This window comes from Manis javanica, chromosome 4 (assembly GCF_040802235.1).
Source record: "Manis javanica isolate MJ-LG chromosome 4, MJ_LKY, whole genome shotgun sequence".
Classification (NCBI taxonomy): domain Eukaryota; kingdom Metazoa; phylum Chordata; class Mammalia; order Pholidota; family Manidae; genus Manis; species Manis javanica.
In genome coordinates, this window is record NC_133159.1 from 148,750,800 (window position 1) to 148,770,866 (window position 20,067).

The window sequence follows — 20,067 nt, forward strand, 5'->3', positions numbered from 1 at the left end:
AAGTTGTTGTTTAATGGGTAAAGAGTTTCAGTTTTGCAAGACATAAAAGTTCTGGAGACTGGCTGCACAACAATGTGAATGTACTTAACACTAGGGAACTGTATGCCTAAAATTTTTATGTTATGTGTATTTTATCACAATTAAAAATTAAAACAAAACAAAACAAAACAAAAAGCCTTTTAGGAATAGGGCCTATTAGGATAGCAGGAAAAAGACCATTTTTTTTGTCCATCTCACTTGCCAATATCAGAAGAAAAACTAACACAAACTAACAGAGTATTTTAAATCCTTTCAAAGCCCAGCCTTTTCTGTTACCTCTCTGTGTCCTCGTCTAGATCCTGAGTTTCTTTGGTCCAAAGCAAACTGCTATCTTCTTTTTTACTGTTACTTTCTTGTTCTTCTAAGTGTCTTCGATCTAAAAACAGTTGAAAGACTTAACTGTATTAGACAGCAACAACAATAATAATGGAGAACGCCTGCCTTAAAATGGAGTGCAAAAAAGTAAGGCTAGTCAGTGGCCTCTGAAGTATGCAATGCACTGGTTCCCCTCTTCTGAGGAGAGCAGGGGACCAGGTGGCAGTCTGCAGGGCGCCTGTATTCATAGCAGCTGCTTCTGGCATCCTGGGGGCTCTTTGGTGCCAGGTGAAACTACAGGAAACCTTGCCTGTGCAAAGATTTCTCAATGAGACTGAGAAAGCAGAGAAAATAAAGGGCACATAAAAGAGGAGGCAAGAGACACTGAAAACATACTGCAAAGACTTACGTTGGGGGACCACTCTGTTCTCACTTGCTAGAGGTTCCTAGGTTGGAACCAAAGGGAAGGAATCTGGGTGGGGAAGGTTAGTATCCTTTAATATATACCAGGCATTTTACATATGCTATCTCATTTCATCCTGCCAGGAGCCCTATGAAGGGGAGGGGGCCCACATTTATTTAGTATCTTATAATGTACCAGGTACTGTGAATAGAGCTATTATGTACATCATGAACTAGGAATTATCATCTCCATTTTACAAATGAGGATGACTGAGGCTCAGAGCATTAAACAGGTTGCCATACAAAAGTGGTGGAGTCAGAATTGAGGTGGAGTTGTGCCTGACCTCAAAGTCCACACTCCCCAAATGTACCAGTGCTGCTGTGGACAGCACTGCAGCAAGAACCTGATGAAAAAGATCTGGGTAGTGGGCTTACCATTTGCAGTTATGCTGGGATGACTTGCAGCATTCTCGCCCAACACTGAGGGTGAGGCCTCCTGCTGCTTCAAGCGCTCTGTCACAATGCAAAAGCAGAAAGCAACTCACTTCTTCGCATGTCATACAATCCTCTAGGGCAGTGGTTCTCAAAGGGTGGTCCTCAGACCAGCAGCCCCAGCATACTCAGTTATAATCTGAGAACTTGGTATTCATGTGCCTCATCCCAGACCAACTGAATCAGAAACTCGGGGTGGGTCCGGGATTTTTGTGTTTTAAACAAGCCCTCCTGGTGATTCTGAGGCCTGATAGAGCTTGAGAACCGCTGCTTTGGGGTATTCAATCCCGTACACACTAAAAATAAAAATGATGATAGGTAACATCTGCAGATACTGTTCCTAACTTACATTTACTAATTCAAGATTAATGTTTCACAATTAATCTTCACAACAGCCCTGAGAGATTGATCATGTTATTGTTATTCATGTTCAACAGATAAAGAAATGAAGGTAAGTCAGGTTAAGGAACTTACCTAGAATCACACAGACAGTAAAAGGGAGAACTAGGATTTCAATCCAGGCAGGCTAGCTCTAGGATTTGTACTCTTCATCTCTATTTTATACTCTCCCACAAAGTTTGTCACAACATCAAAGCAATCCCAAATTTCCCCCATCTCTATTGGCCTATATTTCATATTTTCTCCTAATTTATGGGAAGATAGCAGGCAAAGAATGTTTACGTAATTTCTAATTCCTAAAGAACTGATCATAGACCATGACAAGCATCTGCTCAGCTCTGCACACTGTGTTGCATTTGTTAGGTGCTTGGTCTCCTCTAAGTGCTCCCAGAGCAGAGACAGCAGGGAGGCAGCACAGAAAGGAACCCTGGGCTTGCTGGCAAGGCCCTGTTGTGTGCACGTACAGGTCTCCCCTTTTGTGCCGATCCAGAAACGGGCTCTACCAGGCAGCTCCTGGGCATGAAGGGGGCCCCATCAGATCATTTAATATAATTTGAAATAAAAAAAAAACATTTTTTAGCCAAGGATAAAAAAGGATAATCTATATCCTAAGTTTCTAAAGGATCCTCCTCTTTAGGCCCTTGCCAGCACACTACCCCCTACAACTTTGGATGTGGGCCCTCCAAATGTGCAGGTGTCAGCTCCAGGTCACTTCCCAAGGGTCTCTCGAGAGGGAACAAGAAGTGATGATATACAATAATTGGGTGGGAGCACCCATTATGAGGAGAAACTACCCAAGTACCCTCTGCCCTCTGTCCTTCTGGGAAATTACTGACCCATCTCAAAGTGCAGACTTCACCTAGAAACCTGGCCCAGATAATTCCCTTATGTAAAATGGGGGAGGTTTTCGGCAAAGCGTGTGGGAAGAAGCTGTTACCAGGAGGAAGCCATGTGGTGACTGAAGAGGGAAGATAAGCAGGATCCAGAAGAAAAGTATCCCAATGGTCAAACTGCAAAGGAGCCTACAAGTGCTGCCTTCAGCCGTGACCAACCAACAGATGTCACTGAGAATCTCCCGAGCAGGCCATGTGCGGGCAGCCTCTGCTCTCACAAGCAGCAGTTCTGCTATTGTATCAAGAAGAGCAACTGGAGAGGAGGAATGTGCAAGGACGCCTTAGGGAGCTCCAGAGAAGGAAAGAGCCTGAGCCAACAGCCCTGTGACCTGTATAACCCTGTGGCACTGGGGGAGGGGTGTGGTGAGGCAAGAAGGGACGACTACAGAAAAAGAAAAAAAACCAAGGAAGTTCTACCAGCTCTCACTGGTTCCACCCAAGTTCATCAGGCCAGTGTGCAGGGGCTGCAGTTGTGACAGTCTGGACGGTAGCTGCCCCCTGACTCAGACCAGGTAGTCTTAGTCACTTACCTCCCTCTTCCTGATGAGACACAAAACCTTGCAGACTCTGAAAACCATGTGGTGCACCTCAGTAAATTCTCTAAAGGTCCTATACCAAAAATTGGACTGTCAGGGGTCTGGTAAGACACATCCTCTGAGAGTGAGGGGCTGGTCAGTCAGGCTGTCAAGAAGACAGCAGTCAGGTCTTTCCTGGCGAAGGAAACCACCTGCCCCAAATACCTCTAAAACCATGCACATCTCACTCTCAGCATCAGCTCAGCTGGGCATGGCCAGCCCATCCAGCTACAACTAAAACTGATCTGGTATCACTCAGTCTCTGCGTCTCTGCCTGAAATGGAAAATTCTGGTCTCATCAAGTGTTGTGCCACTGTCTTCTCTACCCTTGGGAAAGTGACTCATCCACAATGCCAGTACCTTTAATAAACTGAAAGTATAGGGTATCTTGGCCTCAGTTGCCAGACTTCAGGCCTCCAAGCTATGGCTGGTTTGGTTCAATAAGGAGATAAGAATCCTTTAGTAAAAGAAGCTCATCATAACAAGCCATTTGAATGTTATTTCCTCTTAGAATCATTACCCATAGAACCTTTAAGTAACAAAATGACCTCAGACACAGGCCAATGATCCTGGCCAGGCTTTAGTAGTAATCTGAGGCCCAATTTATTGGAAAACTGCCCCTTCCTGAATTCTGTACACTTAATCAGACTTTTATAGGGGCCTTTTGCACTAGGGCTCACACCTGAGACACAGAACCATATTGTGCCATAACTAATAGGGTCACAGAGTACATTCTGTACTGAAGGTCCCTTACCAACTTCATCAAGTAGCTCCTGTGATGGTGGTGGTAGCTCATCGATGTGACACTGCGAGATGGCTTCTACTAGTTCTTAAAAAAAGATAAAGGGAACAACAAAGCAAAAACTGATGGAACAAAACACCAACAGACTCACAGAACCCAAGAATGGACTAACAGTTACCAAAGGGAAAGGGACTGGGGAGGGTGGGTGGAAGGGAGGGATAAGGGGATTGAGGGGCATTACAATCAGTACACATAATGTGGTGGTGGTGGGGAACGGGGAAGGCAGTATATAGCACAGAAGACAGGTAGTGACTCTATGGCATCTTACTATGCTGATGCACAGTGACTGTAATGGGGCATGTGGTGGGGACTTGATAATAGGGGTAATCTAGTAACCACAATGTTGCTCATGTGATTGTGTATCAATGATAAATGATACCATTAAAAAAAAACCAAAAAAAACAAAAAAGAACATTAATGAAAAATGACTTAAGAGCTTCCTAGACCTGAATCTGCATTTTCTAGGCCTCCACATGGATTTGACTTAGGATTTCTCAATGATGAAACAAACAAAAGCAGGAAGAAAGCCTCTTACATTAGATCAATGGCTTTTCTCCCCCTTTTACTCCAAATCTTTTCCCGTATCACCTCTTCTCCCAGTACTGCTTGACCGGTGCCCCTCCCCCGGGATAATTCTGTTCCAAGGACTGGGGTAGGTAAGGTACAAATTCTTACCAAGAGGCCAGGAGCCCAATCTGGAATGGGGCTGTTGGAGGGATACAGAGGCTCTGGACCAGTCAAAATGAACAAAACACAAAGTGCGAGGACTTTCTCTACAGATCATCAGGGCAATGATACTTTGGGCCATTCTCTAAGTGCTCAATTATAACATTAACTAAACCCCTCAGCATAATTTACAAAATCCCTATCCCCCTGAGGGAGATTCTAAGAACCGTACGGAAGACAAAGAGAAAAGACATTAAATTCATGTAGCAAAGGCAGATGCCTCAAGGGCTGTTAATACTCTCATAACCTTTGAATTGGAAATCGTCTTCTAAGACATCCATCGTAATGAAAGGATCAGAGGTACAAATAAAGACTTTTGTATAAAGTGCAAAAATTGGAAAACAATATAAATCATTAACCTAAGGGCATGGTTAAGCAACATATGTATAATGGACAGTTACATAGCAGTTACACATATTTAGGAGCAATTTTTACTGATGAGGGGAAAATCCTCAAAACATATCATCAAAGAAAAAAAGTAGGTCAGAGCCAAATACACTATAATCTCAACTATGCTGAATATTTGTATATTTCTAAAAAGATGAAAAGATATGTACCAAAACAGCACAAGAGGTTAAAAAATTGTGGTAGAATTAAATGGCAGCTTCCTCTTTTAAGCTCTTCTTTATTCTCCTAGTTTTCTATAATGAGTATGTTTTATAGTACAAAAATATAGCATTTTTGTTTGGCTCTCATGTAGCATCAAAGATGAGACTAAGGCTCCCTTAAGCTGGCTCACTGTTAAGGACTTGAAGTCTGACGGCGAACACAGGGTACCTTGTGGAGGGCTTCTCCTCTGGGTGGCAGGGGTCGGTGAGTCCGGTGCCTGAGCAGTGCTGGAGGAATGAGCCCCAGTAAATGTAGACAATCTTTTCTATAGGTAAGACATGAACATGGTAATTGACATGTGTACTGGGCTAAAAAAAGAGGCCCGTGACTGAAATGAGCTCAAACATTTTCAAGATTAAGCTTGTGTATCGTTGCTGGAAGAAGCCATTTTGGTTGATGGAATCAAATTCATTCAAATGTCCCCTCCTCTGGAAAGCCTTCTCACCCCTCTTTGCCTCCACAATACCTAGTCTTACCTCTGTGTTACATCACACCAGTCTTTCTCACTAGGTGGTGAGCTTCGTCATGGCAGTGTCTTTCTTATCCACATTTGGATGCCTAGAAGAGGGCCTGGCATGGTGCCTGGCACTTAGAATCTGCCCAACTAATGATTTGTTGAATGCAAGCATAAAATTCTTTGTCTGTACTTTAGAGTGAAATCTTTTGTGATTCAAATGCCCAAAGTCAGTTAAGAGGAGGCCAATTTTTCACTAAGGGCCAAAGTAAGTAGTCAGTCTGCCTCTAGAATGGCCAGTCAATAGGTTTTTAATGAGCAGTACCAAGTAAGGAACTTGTAGTTTTCTTGAAGACACTACACATATGAAATATGAGGGAGGGAGAGAGAAGAAAGAACAGCAGGGGGAAGGGAAGCAGAGGAGAAGGTAATATACAATTAAGTGTTTTTTACTGCAGACGACTAGTTCAGGAGTTCAGAGAAGGTGGAGATCAATCAAAACTCTCAGGGAACTAACTGGAGATTTCAAGGAGGAAGAACTCAAGCCTCCTCAAGTAGGCAGAATATGGTTAGACAGAACAGTGCAGGTGAGGTAGCATCATAAGTTATGGCAGAGGTTGGCTCTTTAGAGAAATTACCAAACATTATCTCTGGGATAAAAAGGGCAGAGAAGCCCAGGAGGCACCCTACCATGCAGACTCAGAAAGGAGCCAGCTTATTTCTTGCTTTCCTTGTGAAATGATTTTGGAGAAATATTTTGGACACCAAGCTTTGGGTTGACTCCATGAGTATGTAACACAGAACTGGTTTACTTACAAGATCAATCAATCCTGAAGGAAGAGTTTCAGAGGAAGTAAGAAGGGAATCTAGGCTCTCTGCTTTCTCTCGGACAGTTGTAAATTTATCAGACAATGTTTGAACAGATTCCTGACTGTTCCAGCATGAGGTAGATCCTGTTTTAACCTTAAATGTGATACTTTCAAGGCAGTCTTTATACTGACTGGCAACGGAAGAACACGACCCTGTTGTAGAAGAGGACAGTTAGTGTCTGAACCCTTTATTTAAAAACAAAAACACAAAACTTTATACCTATACCAGGATTCTCCAAATTGTTAATAACTAATGGAATCACTGATCTGACAGGCAGCTCAAGGTATTAAAAAAAATGACAGTCTCTAAACTTGGCCATTATTGGCCAATAAGGGGACATTATTTGAACCACAAATATATTGGAAGTAAGGACTCTAGAGAGAGGATATTTGGTACTGTCTGCAGTTGCAGGCCTCAGAACTACATATATTTAAGCACAAGGTACTGTTTTAACTTACAAACTCTAGAGAATCCAATATGTTTGCACTAAATTCAATAGTGCTTAGAGTACAAAGCAGAATTTGCATTTGTGCACCTCTACTGCTGAAGTAAAAGACCTCCTTATAGCTGCTTACTAACCACCACCACCCGTACTGTCCTCCCATGGAATTATCCCCTTCAGCTCTGGCCCTAAAGAAACACCTCTGCACTGTGAGAAAACACCCCCCAGGTCTCCTCCTGTGGCCTGGCTTCTCAGAGTCAATAGGGCAGGGGCTCTTAGTTCCTCTCCCCAAATGCTTCTCCCGCAGGTGGCTACCTGGGCTGAGCGGAGTGCTGACACTAGTGGGTGCGTGGCGCATTTTCGGTGTTTTGCATGAGACTTCCTTGAAAGAACTATCTTGTTCATAGCAGATACTAGACAGGTCTTGAATGTCTGTCAGTGATCTAAAAAATTAAAAGCACACAGTAATTAAGAGAAGATGTTTAGAAAAATCAGTGTACTCCTAAGAGGTATATTTTAAGGATGCTCTTAACAAAAATCTTTATTGGCAACAGGCCAGAGTTAGAGAGTATCTTAGAATGTCTTAGAGTAAGGAGAATATCAAAGAATAATGAGACACTAACTTGAAACACTATCTTAGCAACTAAAATAAATTTATTTTCACAGATCAAAGTATATTCATGTGGAGAACAGATTTAGTTTACCTCAAGTAAAAACTTACATTTTTGTATTACTATTATGACTGTATTTATTTGACTGTAAGATGCTGTTAATTTAGATCTCATCATCTTACAGCTTTTTGGTAAAAGAAGAAACATGCTCACATTGAATGTATACATAAAAATGGGAAGGATGTCAACTCAGACAAACAAGGAAATACTATTGCCCTAAAACTAAGACTTCACAGCCTCTTTAGGCAACCCTTTGGCAGCCCTACATGTCTTTCTCTTCCACTTCCTCTTGTGGCTCCTTTAACGTCTCCTCTTGCTCACCACCGGTACTGTAAGAAAAAGTGAGAAAAGTCCATGGATCTGTCAGCAGAGGACACTAACTAGGTAAAAGAGACCTGTTTTATCAGCCCAGGGTGAGAACCAGTGGGAAGGGCACTAAGCTCAGAAGCAGAAAGTGTGGGTACTGGTCCTGGCTGCTACTGACTAGTCAGCTGTACTTTCTCAGGCACGTCTATGCCTTCATTTCCTCTCCAGAGATCGAATAAGTATTCTCTAAGGACCAGCCCATCTGAAATCAGTCAGTGATGATCTATGACAGTGAGGAAGTTCCTGCGAAAAATCACTAGAGCACAGGAACTTTGCTGTGAAAACCACTAGAGCACAGGAACTTTGCTGTGGTTGGAGACTGGAGCAAGGGGTACAGACACGGGCCTTAGCAACTGTGAGACAGCTTCTTGGCATGAAACATCAGGAGTCCTCAAGAGAGGACTGTGCCAAAAAATGGCCAGAGAGGAATACTGAAGACAAACTTAACCTGTTTTTACTTTAACCAATTGTTTAGGATTCAATTTCAATACTTGTTGAACACAAACTACAAGCCAGATCCCATATTAGACCCTTTCCTATGTTTTCCCATTTTTTAATTTTGCCACAGTCCTGTGAGATCACTGCTATAAAGAGCATGGATTTTTTGTTGAGTTGTAACTTTATTAATTCTGTTCACTAAAATATTTGTTTCTCCTTCTGAGCACATAGGAGGACAGTGCTTTTTCACCCTCCTAAGGCACATAAATGGACAGAGGACTTGTGTTAACCAGTGAAATGTCAGTGAAGGTAAGGTGGGTCATTTAAGGCAGACAGTATATAAAGGCCAGTGTGCAAGTCACCTTGCTCCCGTTGTACTGCCCCAGCAATCAAGAAAGCACAAAGATGAAGTCTACCTCAGCCTTGACCTCTGACAGAAGGTAATATAGCACAGAACACTCCTGGCCAACCCATGATGGACACGCAGCATGCGCAAAAAGTAAACTTTTTCTTGTTTTAAGCTGCCAAAATCTGGGGATTGTTTGTTATGTAGCATAATCTAGCCTATCCTAACTGATAAAGCTACTTACAAACTGTGCAATCTCAGGGAAAAAAACTCTAAAACTTTGCTTCCCTTACTGACAAAATGGAGATAACACTATGTACCTCAGTGGGTTGTTATATGAATTAAATTTCATGAAACAGAATACCTGGCATATAATAGCTGCTACAGAAATGCTAACTATAATTATTATAGATAAGGAACTGAGGCCTAGGGGGAAAATAAATTGAATGTTATTGTACCAGGCACTTTACATCTTATTGGTTTCTTTGAACTTTTTATTTTGAGATAATTGTATATTTACATTTAGTCATAAGAACTACACTCTACCCAGTTTCCCTCAGAGGTAGCATCTTGCAAATCTTAGAACAGTATCACAACCAAGATATCCACATTGACAGAGTCAAGATTCAGAACATTTCCAACACCACAAGGATCCCTCATGTTGCCCTTCAATAGCCATGTCTACTTCCCTCCCGCTCCCTACCTCTTCCTTAGTCCCTGGGAACATTTTTCCTTTATTTCTATGATTTTATCATTTCAAGAAGGTTATACAAGCAGAATCATACAGTAAGTAACTTTCTGGATTGCTTTTTCCACTCAGCATATTCTTTAGAGTTTTATCTAGATGGTTGCATGTACCAACAGTTCATTCTTTTTCACTGCAGAAGGCATATTCCATGGTATGGATGTTAAATCGTGCACTTGTTAAACAACATCTGCATTTCCAGTTTTTGACTATTAAAAATAAAGTTGTTAAAAATGTTCAAGTCTGTATTTTTGTATGACCATACGTCTTCATTGTCTGAGACAAATAAATGCCCAGGCATTATTTTATTATTTTTAATCCCTACGTCAACATTCTCAGTAAGGATTCTTATTTCTGTTCTACAAGTGGGGAAATAGAAGAGAGGGTTTGAGAAACTTGACCCCACAGATAGAAAGACAGAGTCAGGATCTGAATACAGATTACTCTGCATACAGACCCCTCACAATCCTGATGAACAAGTCTTAACAAACTGAGCTGCCCAAAGCTAATTTTTATAACATTGTGGCTAACACATTTGAAGACAACAATTTACAAAGACAAGGCATTATCATCATTTAACATTACTTCTCTGAGTCTCAAACTGTGAATAAAATAATAGCACATACATTTGTATAGGTTGGAATTGAGACCCAGTCAAAATCTCAGCATTCTTTCCAAGACTTTTTCTCATTTGGAATTTTTCCTCACCTGAAAATATGAAGTAATGCATTTTTAGTGAATGTTTGCCAACCCAAATTATTTTCTTCATTCCTGAGAATTTTCCTTGGTCTGGTCCAGGATGAGAAATGATTTGGATAAACAAAGTGCTTCCTAAATGGGTTTGAACTAAATGCTATAGAAGAAGAGGTTTTTGCCCATGAAAGTTTATTTTCCTTGCTCAGAGGGCAGAGTATATTCTGACACTAAATACAATCAAGTCATTCATTGGCCTTTCAATTATAATTGCAGTTATTTCTGAAGAACAAATGTTTTGTTATTTTCAGGAAGGCGAACTGACCTGGTTCTTGTCAACAGACAGCAGGGGGCGTTGAAACCAATAACTGTTCACTAAATATTCCAAACAGAAAAGACCATTAGCTGGGCATTCCCACAGTGCTAACTGTGCCTCTTGGCCCTCAAACACCATTTAAAGAGTTGGGGTGGTGTTCTGAGTTCTAAGTAGCTAATTCAACTGTCTTCCTTTCTCTTTGGCATCAAGCATCTGAAGATACTTTGCAGGCCTTGGCAGACAGGGCCAGTATCCATTTTCCCTCTCATCAATGTACTGCTCAGGTTTACAGAGAAGGGGACAGACAGAGAAGCCTGCCCTGTCATGATCCCCCTGACACTCCTTTGGAGTAGGTAGTCTGGTGGGCAAGTGGGAGGCCCACCGGAACGGTGCTATGGTTAGCAGGTATCAAGAAGCTCTGAAATACTACCAGTGGAGAAACGGGGGTTCTTCTTCCCATGACCCTCTTTTAAATACCTAGAAAGCACAAACACCTAGAAAGCACAAACAAATTCCTAGGAAGTACAACTGAGAGCTGGGGGAGAACTTAGGGATTTTAGAGTATGATCCTCTCCTTTGCTTTATACGAGGGGACAGTGGAACCCTGGGGTAAAGTGACTTGCCCAAGGTTGTGCAGAAGAAAATCAGTGGCAGAGCTGGGCTTGGAACCCAGCATATTCCCAATTTTTGGCCCTGTTGCACCACCTGGTGTGGATGGGGAAGATACCAGAGCCCTAGTGGAAAAGGGGGAAGAGAAGGGCTAAAAGAAAGAAACCAAGTCAGAGGCTTTTTCACGTACTCCACATGTTTGTGTCAAACTAGTCCTGGTTTTCTGACCCGCCTGCCCCACAATTTCTCTGTCCCACTCAACCCTCTTCCAAACAGAAGTGAAATGGCTATGTGTAAGCCAGGCTCACAGAGAAAGTGATCACGGGCAGAGGCTCCACAGAAAGAAGTAGGTGGCCCAAGACCCAGGTCTGGGGACTTTTAATATATACTTTCCTGAGAATTTAGCTTCATCTAAAAGCTTACAGCTTCTTAAAATGCTCCTGACTGTGACGGGGGCCTGAATCAGGTTAGAGATGTAAGTTCAAGTCTGCAGCAGGACAAAGGGAGTAAGTTCAGAACTGAAGCCTGCCCTGCCGTGGTTCAGAACGCTGAGATATGACTGTGGACAGCTACATGGGTTGGTAGGTGGACACCTCTGGTTTTAAAGTAGACTGCTGCATACCCTTAAAGAGCAAAACTGCACAATGTTTTAAATGTCTGCATCAGAACCACTTACACCTTACCTTGTGCCAACACTGGCTGCTTATCCAAGGGTAACTTCCCATATAACAGAAAGCAGTTGCTAAGTTATACAGAACCCAAGGCCTCCCAGGGGAAGGAATCTATGTTGCTCTGCATTATTGGTTATTAACTCTTTGCTAAGATGCTAAGCAAACATAGGAAAACAATAGTGAAACTCCACCTTTTGGGATGGAAAAGGACATGGGAATCTAATTGCAGTTTTTGTTGTCACAATAACTAGTGGCTTGGGCAAATAACTGTGTGTGGTTCGGACACATTCCTCAGGTCACCCAGGAAAGATAACCTGCTCTACATCATAAAGGAGCCCGAAATCTAGTGAGAAACTAGAGGAAAAAAAAGAAGCAATGGCTATAATGTATAAGAACGCAAGGGGAGGAATAACTAGTGGCTTGGGCAAATAACTGTGTGTGGTTCGGACACATTCCTCAGGTCACCCAGGAAAGATAACCTGCTCTACATCATAAAGGAGCCCGAAATCTAGTGAGAAACTAGAGGAAAAAAAAGAAGCAATGGCTATAATGTATAAGAACGCAAGGGGAGGAATAAGTATCATGCTGTGTAGATGTCATGAGGCTGCTGAGGGGTAGGGGGTGCAGTCTCCTGAGGGGACATCACAGAGCTTAGGTTTCCTTGTCTGTAAAATGAAAGGTCTGGAGGAGGTTATCTCTAAGGACCTGCCAGCTGTAAACATCTGTGATCTGACAAAGAGTAAAGACAAGTGATACTCAATGGAATCTGCCCTAAGGGCTTATTACCGGAGCCTTGAGGTTGGGGAAATGCATCTTGTATTCCTTCAAAGTCCTCTTCTATGGGACTTGACCTCTATAAAATAAAGAGCAAAGAAAGGAGTTAATTGAAAGAAGATATCCATTGAAAGGTCAAGAGAGAATTTCTTGATGTTTTTAAACCTTGAAAATCTTCATAAAGTTCCTGCATTTTTTATAGAAAAAGAACAAATCTGCCTTGCAGACATTAAGTGCTCTATGTTCCTTCTCAAACCAAGCCCTCTTCCACCCCACCACTGTGAGGAGGAATTATTGACTATTCCCTTCCTTGTATCATTATCCCCTCCACGCCCCAACCTTCCAACTAAAACGTCTGATTCTTGGGAGCTTTATCAGGAGAACCAAATAAGGCTGGAAAAATGACCCAGACTATGAAGCTGCTCTATGGGGGTAAAGAAGTCAGAACACTGGCTCCTTTGAGGGGGAGGCAGTGATTGGGAGGGTGGCCCAGGGGGACTTTTGGGGAACCAGTAACACCATGTTTCTTGATCTGGGTGCTGGTTACATGAATTGTGTTCACCTTCTAAAAGTTCATGAGCTGTACAATTAAGAGCTGTGTGCTTTTCTCGGTGATACTTTTTAAATATATCTTTGTACATATATACGTATATATACTTTATAGCTTTTAATTAAAGATTTTCTAAATGTCCCAGTCTGCTTGCTCATAGTAAAATCAAGAATTTTAAGTCCGGGGAGGGGAAATCCTGGGGCAAAATACCTCTAAAAACCGAAATCAGTCAAAGGGAGAAATGAAGTTTAAAATCCGTTTATTGCTTACAAACTGCAGTCTGGGGCCGTTTCTCTTTCCTGCTCCAGCAAAAGCAACACGGGCCCTCCTCTCTCCTCTCAGGTACAGATAAGACCTCATTGTCCAGGTAATTACCCACTGATATGGAGATGAGCTTCTCTCCACCCCTGAGGAATGAGGCAAATGCACTAAAGCCATACTTCTTTCCACCTCTGAATGCCTATTGATATGCAGATGTACTGAAGCCAGGCGAGATATTCTGGAAATGTTACAATTTTACCCAAAAGAATGTTTAAACGATTAATAATGGAAAATTGCTCTGAGTTTTCAGAAGTTCAGACAAGTGTAAATGACAGTTTTTGATGCATAACTGAACTCTTCTTGTCAGTCAGATGTTGTAACCGACATGTACTATCCCCCCTTTTTTTCTATCCCACCTTCCATGTTGGTAAAAGACCCAAAAAAAAGGTGGCATGTCAGTGGGGAGGTGAGGTAGAAGTTACATATATAAATAAGAGAATTCTATGAGTTTCATTTTATAAATGAAAATGCTATGTACAAATAGGTTCTTACAAAAGCTAGGCAGATTCCCAGTGTACTGGGCAGCCTCATGTTCACCACTGAACTGTTGCCTCTACTCCTGGTTCTCCCACCATAAAACTTGGCTGGCCAGGGCTAATTCCCTGCCTCTACAGATCACCAGTTCTTCACAAGGAATGACAGCAGGACTTTTCTTCCTCACAGAAGGGTAAGTGAATTCAGTTAACATAAAAGAAAGTTTTGAAAAAAAGTCAAAATGCTGAAAAAAAGTCAAAATACAAGAAACACAGTTTTGGGAGAAAGTGCATATGACCCGCCATTCTCAAAAATCTTATTTTGCAGATATTTTCTCAAAACACATGAAAACACTGATAAGTCAACATCATATACTTTTATGTGTAAGCTTTTTCTTGACAATTTTAAAAGAGTAAAGCAATGCAGAATGCCTGAACTGTGATTTTTACCTCTAGAGCTATGTTTTCTTGAGCAGTTGAGGAGTAAAAATATTCACGGTCTGGAGTTAAAAATTCACCTTCTGTTACATCCTCAGAAGACTCCAGTGAACAAGTTGATTGCATGCACTGATCCTATTAGTAATGTAGGAAATCACTTTTAAGTTGGTGTTCATTATAAACAAATCCCTTTATAGTTGTATGCAGTGTTAATCATGGGGTTATCTAAAATTATCCAGCAATCATGGTGATACCCTCTGAGCCAGCCCTCCCTGCCTGCTTGCGCACCTGCCTCTGCCCTCCTTCCCCACAGCGAGCTGTGAACCTCCTGGAGCAAGTGTGGCAAATGAATTCCTGAGTCAGTGTCCTCATCTGTACAATGGAGGGAAGGGGGGTTTAGGCAACGCTTCTGCCCTAAAATTTTCCAAAAGAAGAAAGGCCCTGGACAGACAACTCAAGCTGGCGACTGAATTTAAGCACCGATTCTTAAGGGCACAGATGCAGCCTGTGTTGGCACAGTCTTCCAGATGAAGAGGCTGAGGCTGCTCAGAACCAGTTTTTCTTCAGGCATTAGTTTAAAGGCAACTGAAGGAGCAAGATTTTTAAAACAGCAATGCACTCTCAGTAATAAGAATAAAATTAGAAATTTAAAAAGCAAGTTATTTCTTCAGCATCTCCACTTCCTTTTCTGCTTATTTCTCTATGCTCAGGCTCGGATCACCACATGGCTGGATAACTGGCTCCTTGCCTCATCTTCAATGATCCCTTTGTAGAGGTTTTGTGGTTTATTTCCTTGGACATGGTTTTTGCCACACACTTCCTCTTACTGTGCACTTAGCAGCTATCCTCCCTTACCACTCATAGCAAGTGGAAACTTCTCAGACAAGCCTGGCCTCCCATACCTCCCGCACTTCCCTGTAGACCTTCTCCAGCCAAGCCAATTTGTTTAAACATACATCCATCCAGCCCTTGTGAGAAAGAAAGAATAAATTGTCCTTGTGGGTAGTTTGTGTGCTGTAATTAAATATAATAGTACATTTTTCAAAAGACCTCAAATGTTATCACAATTGTATTTTTATTTGTTTCACTTTCAATTGCTGTTTATATTGATTGTGGCCTCATGTCAGTGATGATAAAAAATTTTGCTGCTTTCGTCTGGCTGGACTATGGCCCAACTGCATGCAGCAAGGCTGAACACATTCCTTCCACTGAATCTGGGTCCTGGAGGACATTCCAGGCCAACACACTCTCACCACAACCCTGGCCTTACTTTTCCTAATACAATCTGACCTCAGTCACCTGCTGCGCTACAAGCTTGCTAACTGACTTCACACTGTGCTTCCAGAGCTGGTCTTGTGTCCCCAACCAGACGGGAAGCTCATCGAGTGCCAGGGCTGAATCTGACACATCGGTGCTCCCCTCAAGATCCAAGATAAGCAACACTTCAAACTGAACTGACTTAGAAAGTATCACGCAGGGCGGAAAGACTTCTTCACTCATGTCAGAGACATGAGGGCACATACGCCAACAAAAAAGACCTACTATAGATAACGATTTCAGTACTATAGTATGTAGCGTCACCTCTGTGCTACTTTACCAGGTCCTTGGGCTCAGCCTGGCTTCCCAGGCCACTGGAAGACTTCTCAGTGGCCACAGATGCATCAGAACTTGCTTGAAAGACTTCACTATGCTCTGGCTGCTCCTTTTTTCTGGGGGATGGGTGCCTGATACCTAACGATTATAACACAACCAGGGGCACAGTCATTCAGTGATATTTGGTCAGCACAGAAGAGACAAAGGCAGGGCGTTAAGAGAAGAGATTCATGTGTATTTTGCCAAGGATGGCCCAAAACGCAGCCCTAGGTCATCCTTCCTTTTGCCCACCTCTTCAAGAATAATGCTTGACGAGGAACAGATACTAACCAAAGAAATCCAAGCCAATAGCTTTTATACCTAAGATAAATGATCATTTTAGATGTACATTTCTTTGACTTGCAAACAACTGTGAAATAATATCCCATGTCCTGACTGCAAGCAAATTACCAGGTGAAAATACACAGCCTTCCATTTTAATTTGCAAATCTATAAAGTGATGACAGTCAATGTCACTCATCTCCAGGTTCTTCTGGGAGCCAGTGGAGTTTTTTTGGCTTAAAATTTCACAAAGAAATGGGCAAAAAGGAGTGCCATCCACTACTACCATCAAGGAAGGGAAGTTCCATTCCTTGCCAGGTTAGACTCAGGACCAGGGTCAATACATGGAGATTATTTCACTTCCTTTGAGCATATGGGTCTACTCCTGTAACAGAAAAACTCTGGATTTCCTTACCCATGATAAGCTGTTTTGCCCTGGAATTCAGTATTACCAGACAGATGGGAGAGGAGAGAAGACCGAGCAAAGGAAACATTGCAGGTTTACTTTTTGTTGAGTTCTGATTAACTTGATAGAGCTCACCTACCCTGATTCTTCCAAGAGAACTTACTAGTGAAAGTTCGAGGCCCAGGCTGTCTGCCATGCTGGTCACCGTCACAGTCACTGTTGCCCATTTTGTCACACTTGCCATCTCCTCCTGGCTCATCATTTTTCCTGGGATACTCTACAGCTCGCTGCCAATCCACATTGTCAGGGTCCCTAATGGGCAGTTGCAGCAGGGAATCAGCCTCAGCCTCTAAAGTCACACTACTGCGAGGATGCCAAGGAGGTACTGCCAGCTGCCCAGTGGCTGCTTTCTCTGCCATTTCTTTCACCTCCGCTGGACAGAAGAGAAAGCAGCATCTAAAAACAGCACCATGAACACTGGAAACAAAAGGTTTCGATTCTTAAAGAGCTATGTAATATTTTTAAATATTTTTTATAGCTCATACTGTCACACCAACTGCCTTTTTAGAATCGCATCATCCTTAGCTTGATGGAGACTGTTAGTTCAGCCTGCTCCGTTTAGCCTGAAAGGGAGGACAGGGGAATTGATGACAGAGAGGGAAGGGCGGAATTTCAGTCAGTTACAGCCTTTACTGCTGAATTCTGGAGTGGAAGGCAGCAGAAAACTTGTAGATAGACTTTGCTGTGAAGATTTTACAAGGAAATGACATCTGAAGCCCTAGACTATACAGACTAGTGGAAAGGATTCATTTGAGTCTGCCTGGCCTTTCTAGACTACACTGATCTCTTATTTTGGGAGTGTGTATATATGTGTTTTCATTCCAAATGTTCTATACTTTTGCTCATGTCAGTTAACATTAGTATTAGAAAACACATTTTATCTTTTTAAGATTATAAGAAAAAACTGATACGGAAGGATAATGCCCTCGGGATATGGGAAAGTGACACTGCATGCTCCTACTTTAATAATGTTATATATTAAATACATTGTACATTGTTTTGCTACACTTGGTACATAATGTACACTAATATATACAATAGAAACATTTCCTATAAAGTACAGAAATGAAAAAAGCACCTCTCCACTCCCACCCAAGAAAATCAACAAACAGTATACACCATAGTGGGCCTGATGGTCTCTTTTCTTTGGACTAATAACATGGAATGTGTTCACTTCAACAGTATTAGAAGATCCATCCTAAGAAATGCTCATTTTTCCTGACTAGGTAAAAAGAAAAAATCATTTCCATCCTGCCATTTGTAATCAGAAAGGCCCTGCTTTTAAAATGGAATGATCTAACAGATTAAAAGAATGTGGGAGAGTAGTGCAATACAGGCGGTGTATTTAGAAATACACTTTAACTTTCATTCTGACCAACAGAAGCCATGGCTTTATACTCACTCTTCCATTTTAAGTGTACCTCTCCATCATCTTCATTATTTCTTGACTTTGTATTACAGTTTTCAGAAGATACAGATTCCACACTGATCCTAAATCATACAGGTTTTTTTACGGAGTTGGGGGGCAGGGTGGACACAAACACATCAATTTGGTCAAGTTCCTGACACAACCCAGAACTCACGAGCCCTCCCAGAGGATGCCCCACCTCCTCTCTGAGCCATTTCTGAGGTTGCACTGACCCCTGCCCACCGCTGCCCACCTGCCAGACTCCCCACTGTTCAGACCACAAGACTCCTTACCTAGTAGGGCCCTGGCCAGGGCTGAGTGACACTAGAGGTCCATGAAGGGGACCGGACACAGTGAAGAGGCCACTATTTAGCTGTGTAACTTGGGCTTGGATGCTGCACTCTCCAGGCCTTCCCTGGCTAAGAAACAAAAAGAACTGGATTAGACAATCTGGGTTTTTTTGTTTTTTGTTTTTTCAGTTTCCAAGTTCAGATTTCATGATTTTAAAAGTACTCTTGGGAAACTTTCAGAGGTAGAAGAAACTGACTGAAATCAAATTTCCCCAGACAGATTCCTAGTCCCTGAGCTGTTGCAGAAATCCCAGCCGACCCTCCAAACATGCCTCAGAACACAGGTGATGGTTCAGAACTGATCCTGCCCTTTGATCAGAATCCTCTGGCAATAGGCACACCTGCCTATCAGTGATAGCACAATAACTAACATTTGTAAAGATGGTTCGAAGGCACCTAGGAGTCTGAAAAACATTCAGGGATCTTCAGCCTAGTTTCACAGAGCTCTAAAACCCTGACCTGTCATTAACTAACTGTCTGACTCTGGCAAACTTCAATCTATCTGGGCCAAAGTTTTTTAATCTGCGAAACAAGGGTGTCTTTTTTCCTCTAAATATCCATGACTTTATATTACTCTTTATTAAACTAACTTTGAAAATGTGTGCTTGTGGCATGTACACGGGTTCCTAATTATCCAGAGTGCCCTACTCCCCCATTGGACCAGAAAGAAGTCTGTTCAATCAGAACGGTCAGATCTGATCAGCAATTCGGCAGTAGCTATCAAGAGTCAATAAGAATTTCAAACCCTTTTATCTAGTAACTCTGCTTCTAGGAGTCTATCGAGGATATAATCCAAAATGCAGAAAAGGCTTAAATGACAAGTCCCTGTGGCCTTATTCATAACAGAAAAAGAATCCACCTAAAATTCAACGATGGGGGAAATCCAACAATTTCAAAGTAAGTGCAGAGGTGTTATTTAATAATGTGGAATAATGCTCATGTTCTAATGTAAAGAGAAAAATCAGGATATAAAAATTGCCAACACGTACATAATTTCATTTTTTTAAAGCATACAAAAAGACTAGGTAGATTGGTAGCAAAATGTCAAATGTTCCTTTGGTGTGTTTTTTATTCTTTTGGGGGAAGAAGGTGGAGCTGGACAGGTATGCCCACTACTATGGCTTTTGTTTTATCATCTAATGGCTATCCCGTCACCCCATCTGCTTCTGTCAATGATGTGAGCACTGAACCCTCTGATGCCAGTTAGGTAGCTCTTCAGTAATTCCCTTAGTAAGCCCCTATTATAAAATACAGTAGTCCCCTATTATATGGAAGGGATACATTCCAAGACCCCCAGTGAAAATATGCATAGTACACAACCTGACTGTTTTTCTTTCCTTAAGTCAAGAACTTTAGTCTTTTTACTTAAATACAAGACGCACTTCACAGCTTCTCTGTGGCGTATGTGAATTGTCAGCATTTGTCACTACTCTTGTGCTTTGGGGCCATTATTAAGTAAAATAAAGGTTACTTCAATACAAACAGTGTGATACCTCAACA

General features: G+C 42.0%; 1 protein-coding gene and 1 pseudogene across 1 annotated transcript in view; one reads left to right on the top strand and one right to left on the bottom strand.

The window, feature by feature from the left end:
* The window catches only part of LOC140849100 (DNA ligase 3-like), an 854,661-nt pseudogene that overhangs the window by 504,779 nt on the left and 329,815 nt on the right, over positions 1-20,067 (top strand).
* LOC118969968 (inactive serine/threonine-protein kinase TEX14-like) overlaps positions 1-20,067 on the bottom strand; it is a 107,753-nt gene that overhangs the window by 6,889 nt on the left and 80,797 nt on the right. Inside the window, exons 18-31 of the mRNA XM_073235348.1 lie at positions 18,511-18,636; positions 18,212-18,300; positions 16,913-17,182; positions 16,027-16,160; positions 14,442-14,564; positions 12,660-12,726; positions 10,211-10,292; positions 7,956-8,018; positions 7,334-7,461; positions 6,523-6,728; positions 5,421-5,517; positions 3,870-3,944; positions 1,192-1,269; positions 316-415 (exon numbers count right to left, since the gene is read on the bottom strand). Coding sequence (XP_073091449.1) covers positions 316-415; positions 1,192-1,269; positions 3,870-3,944; positions 5,421-5,517; positions 6,523-6,728; positions 7,334-7,461; positions 7,956-8,018; positions 10,211-10,292; positions 12,660-12,726; positions 14,442-14,564; positions 16,027-16,160; positions 16,913-17,182; positions 18,212-18,300; positions 18,511-18,636 — 1,638 coding nt within the window. The remainder of the gene's footprint in view (positions 1-315; positions 416-1,191; positions 1,270-3,869; positions 3,945-5,420; positions 5,518-6,522; positions 6,729-7,333; positions 7,462-7,955; positions 8,019-10,210; positions 10,293-12,659; positions 12,727-14,441; positions 14,565-16,026; positions 16,161-16,912; positions 17,183-18,211; positions 18,301-18,510; positions 18,637-20,067) is intronic.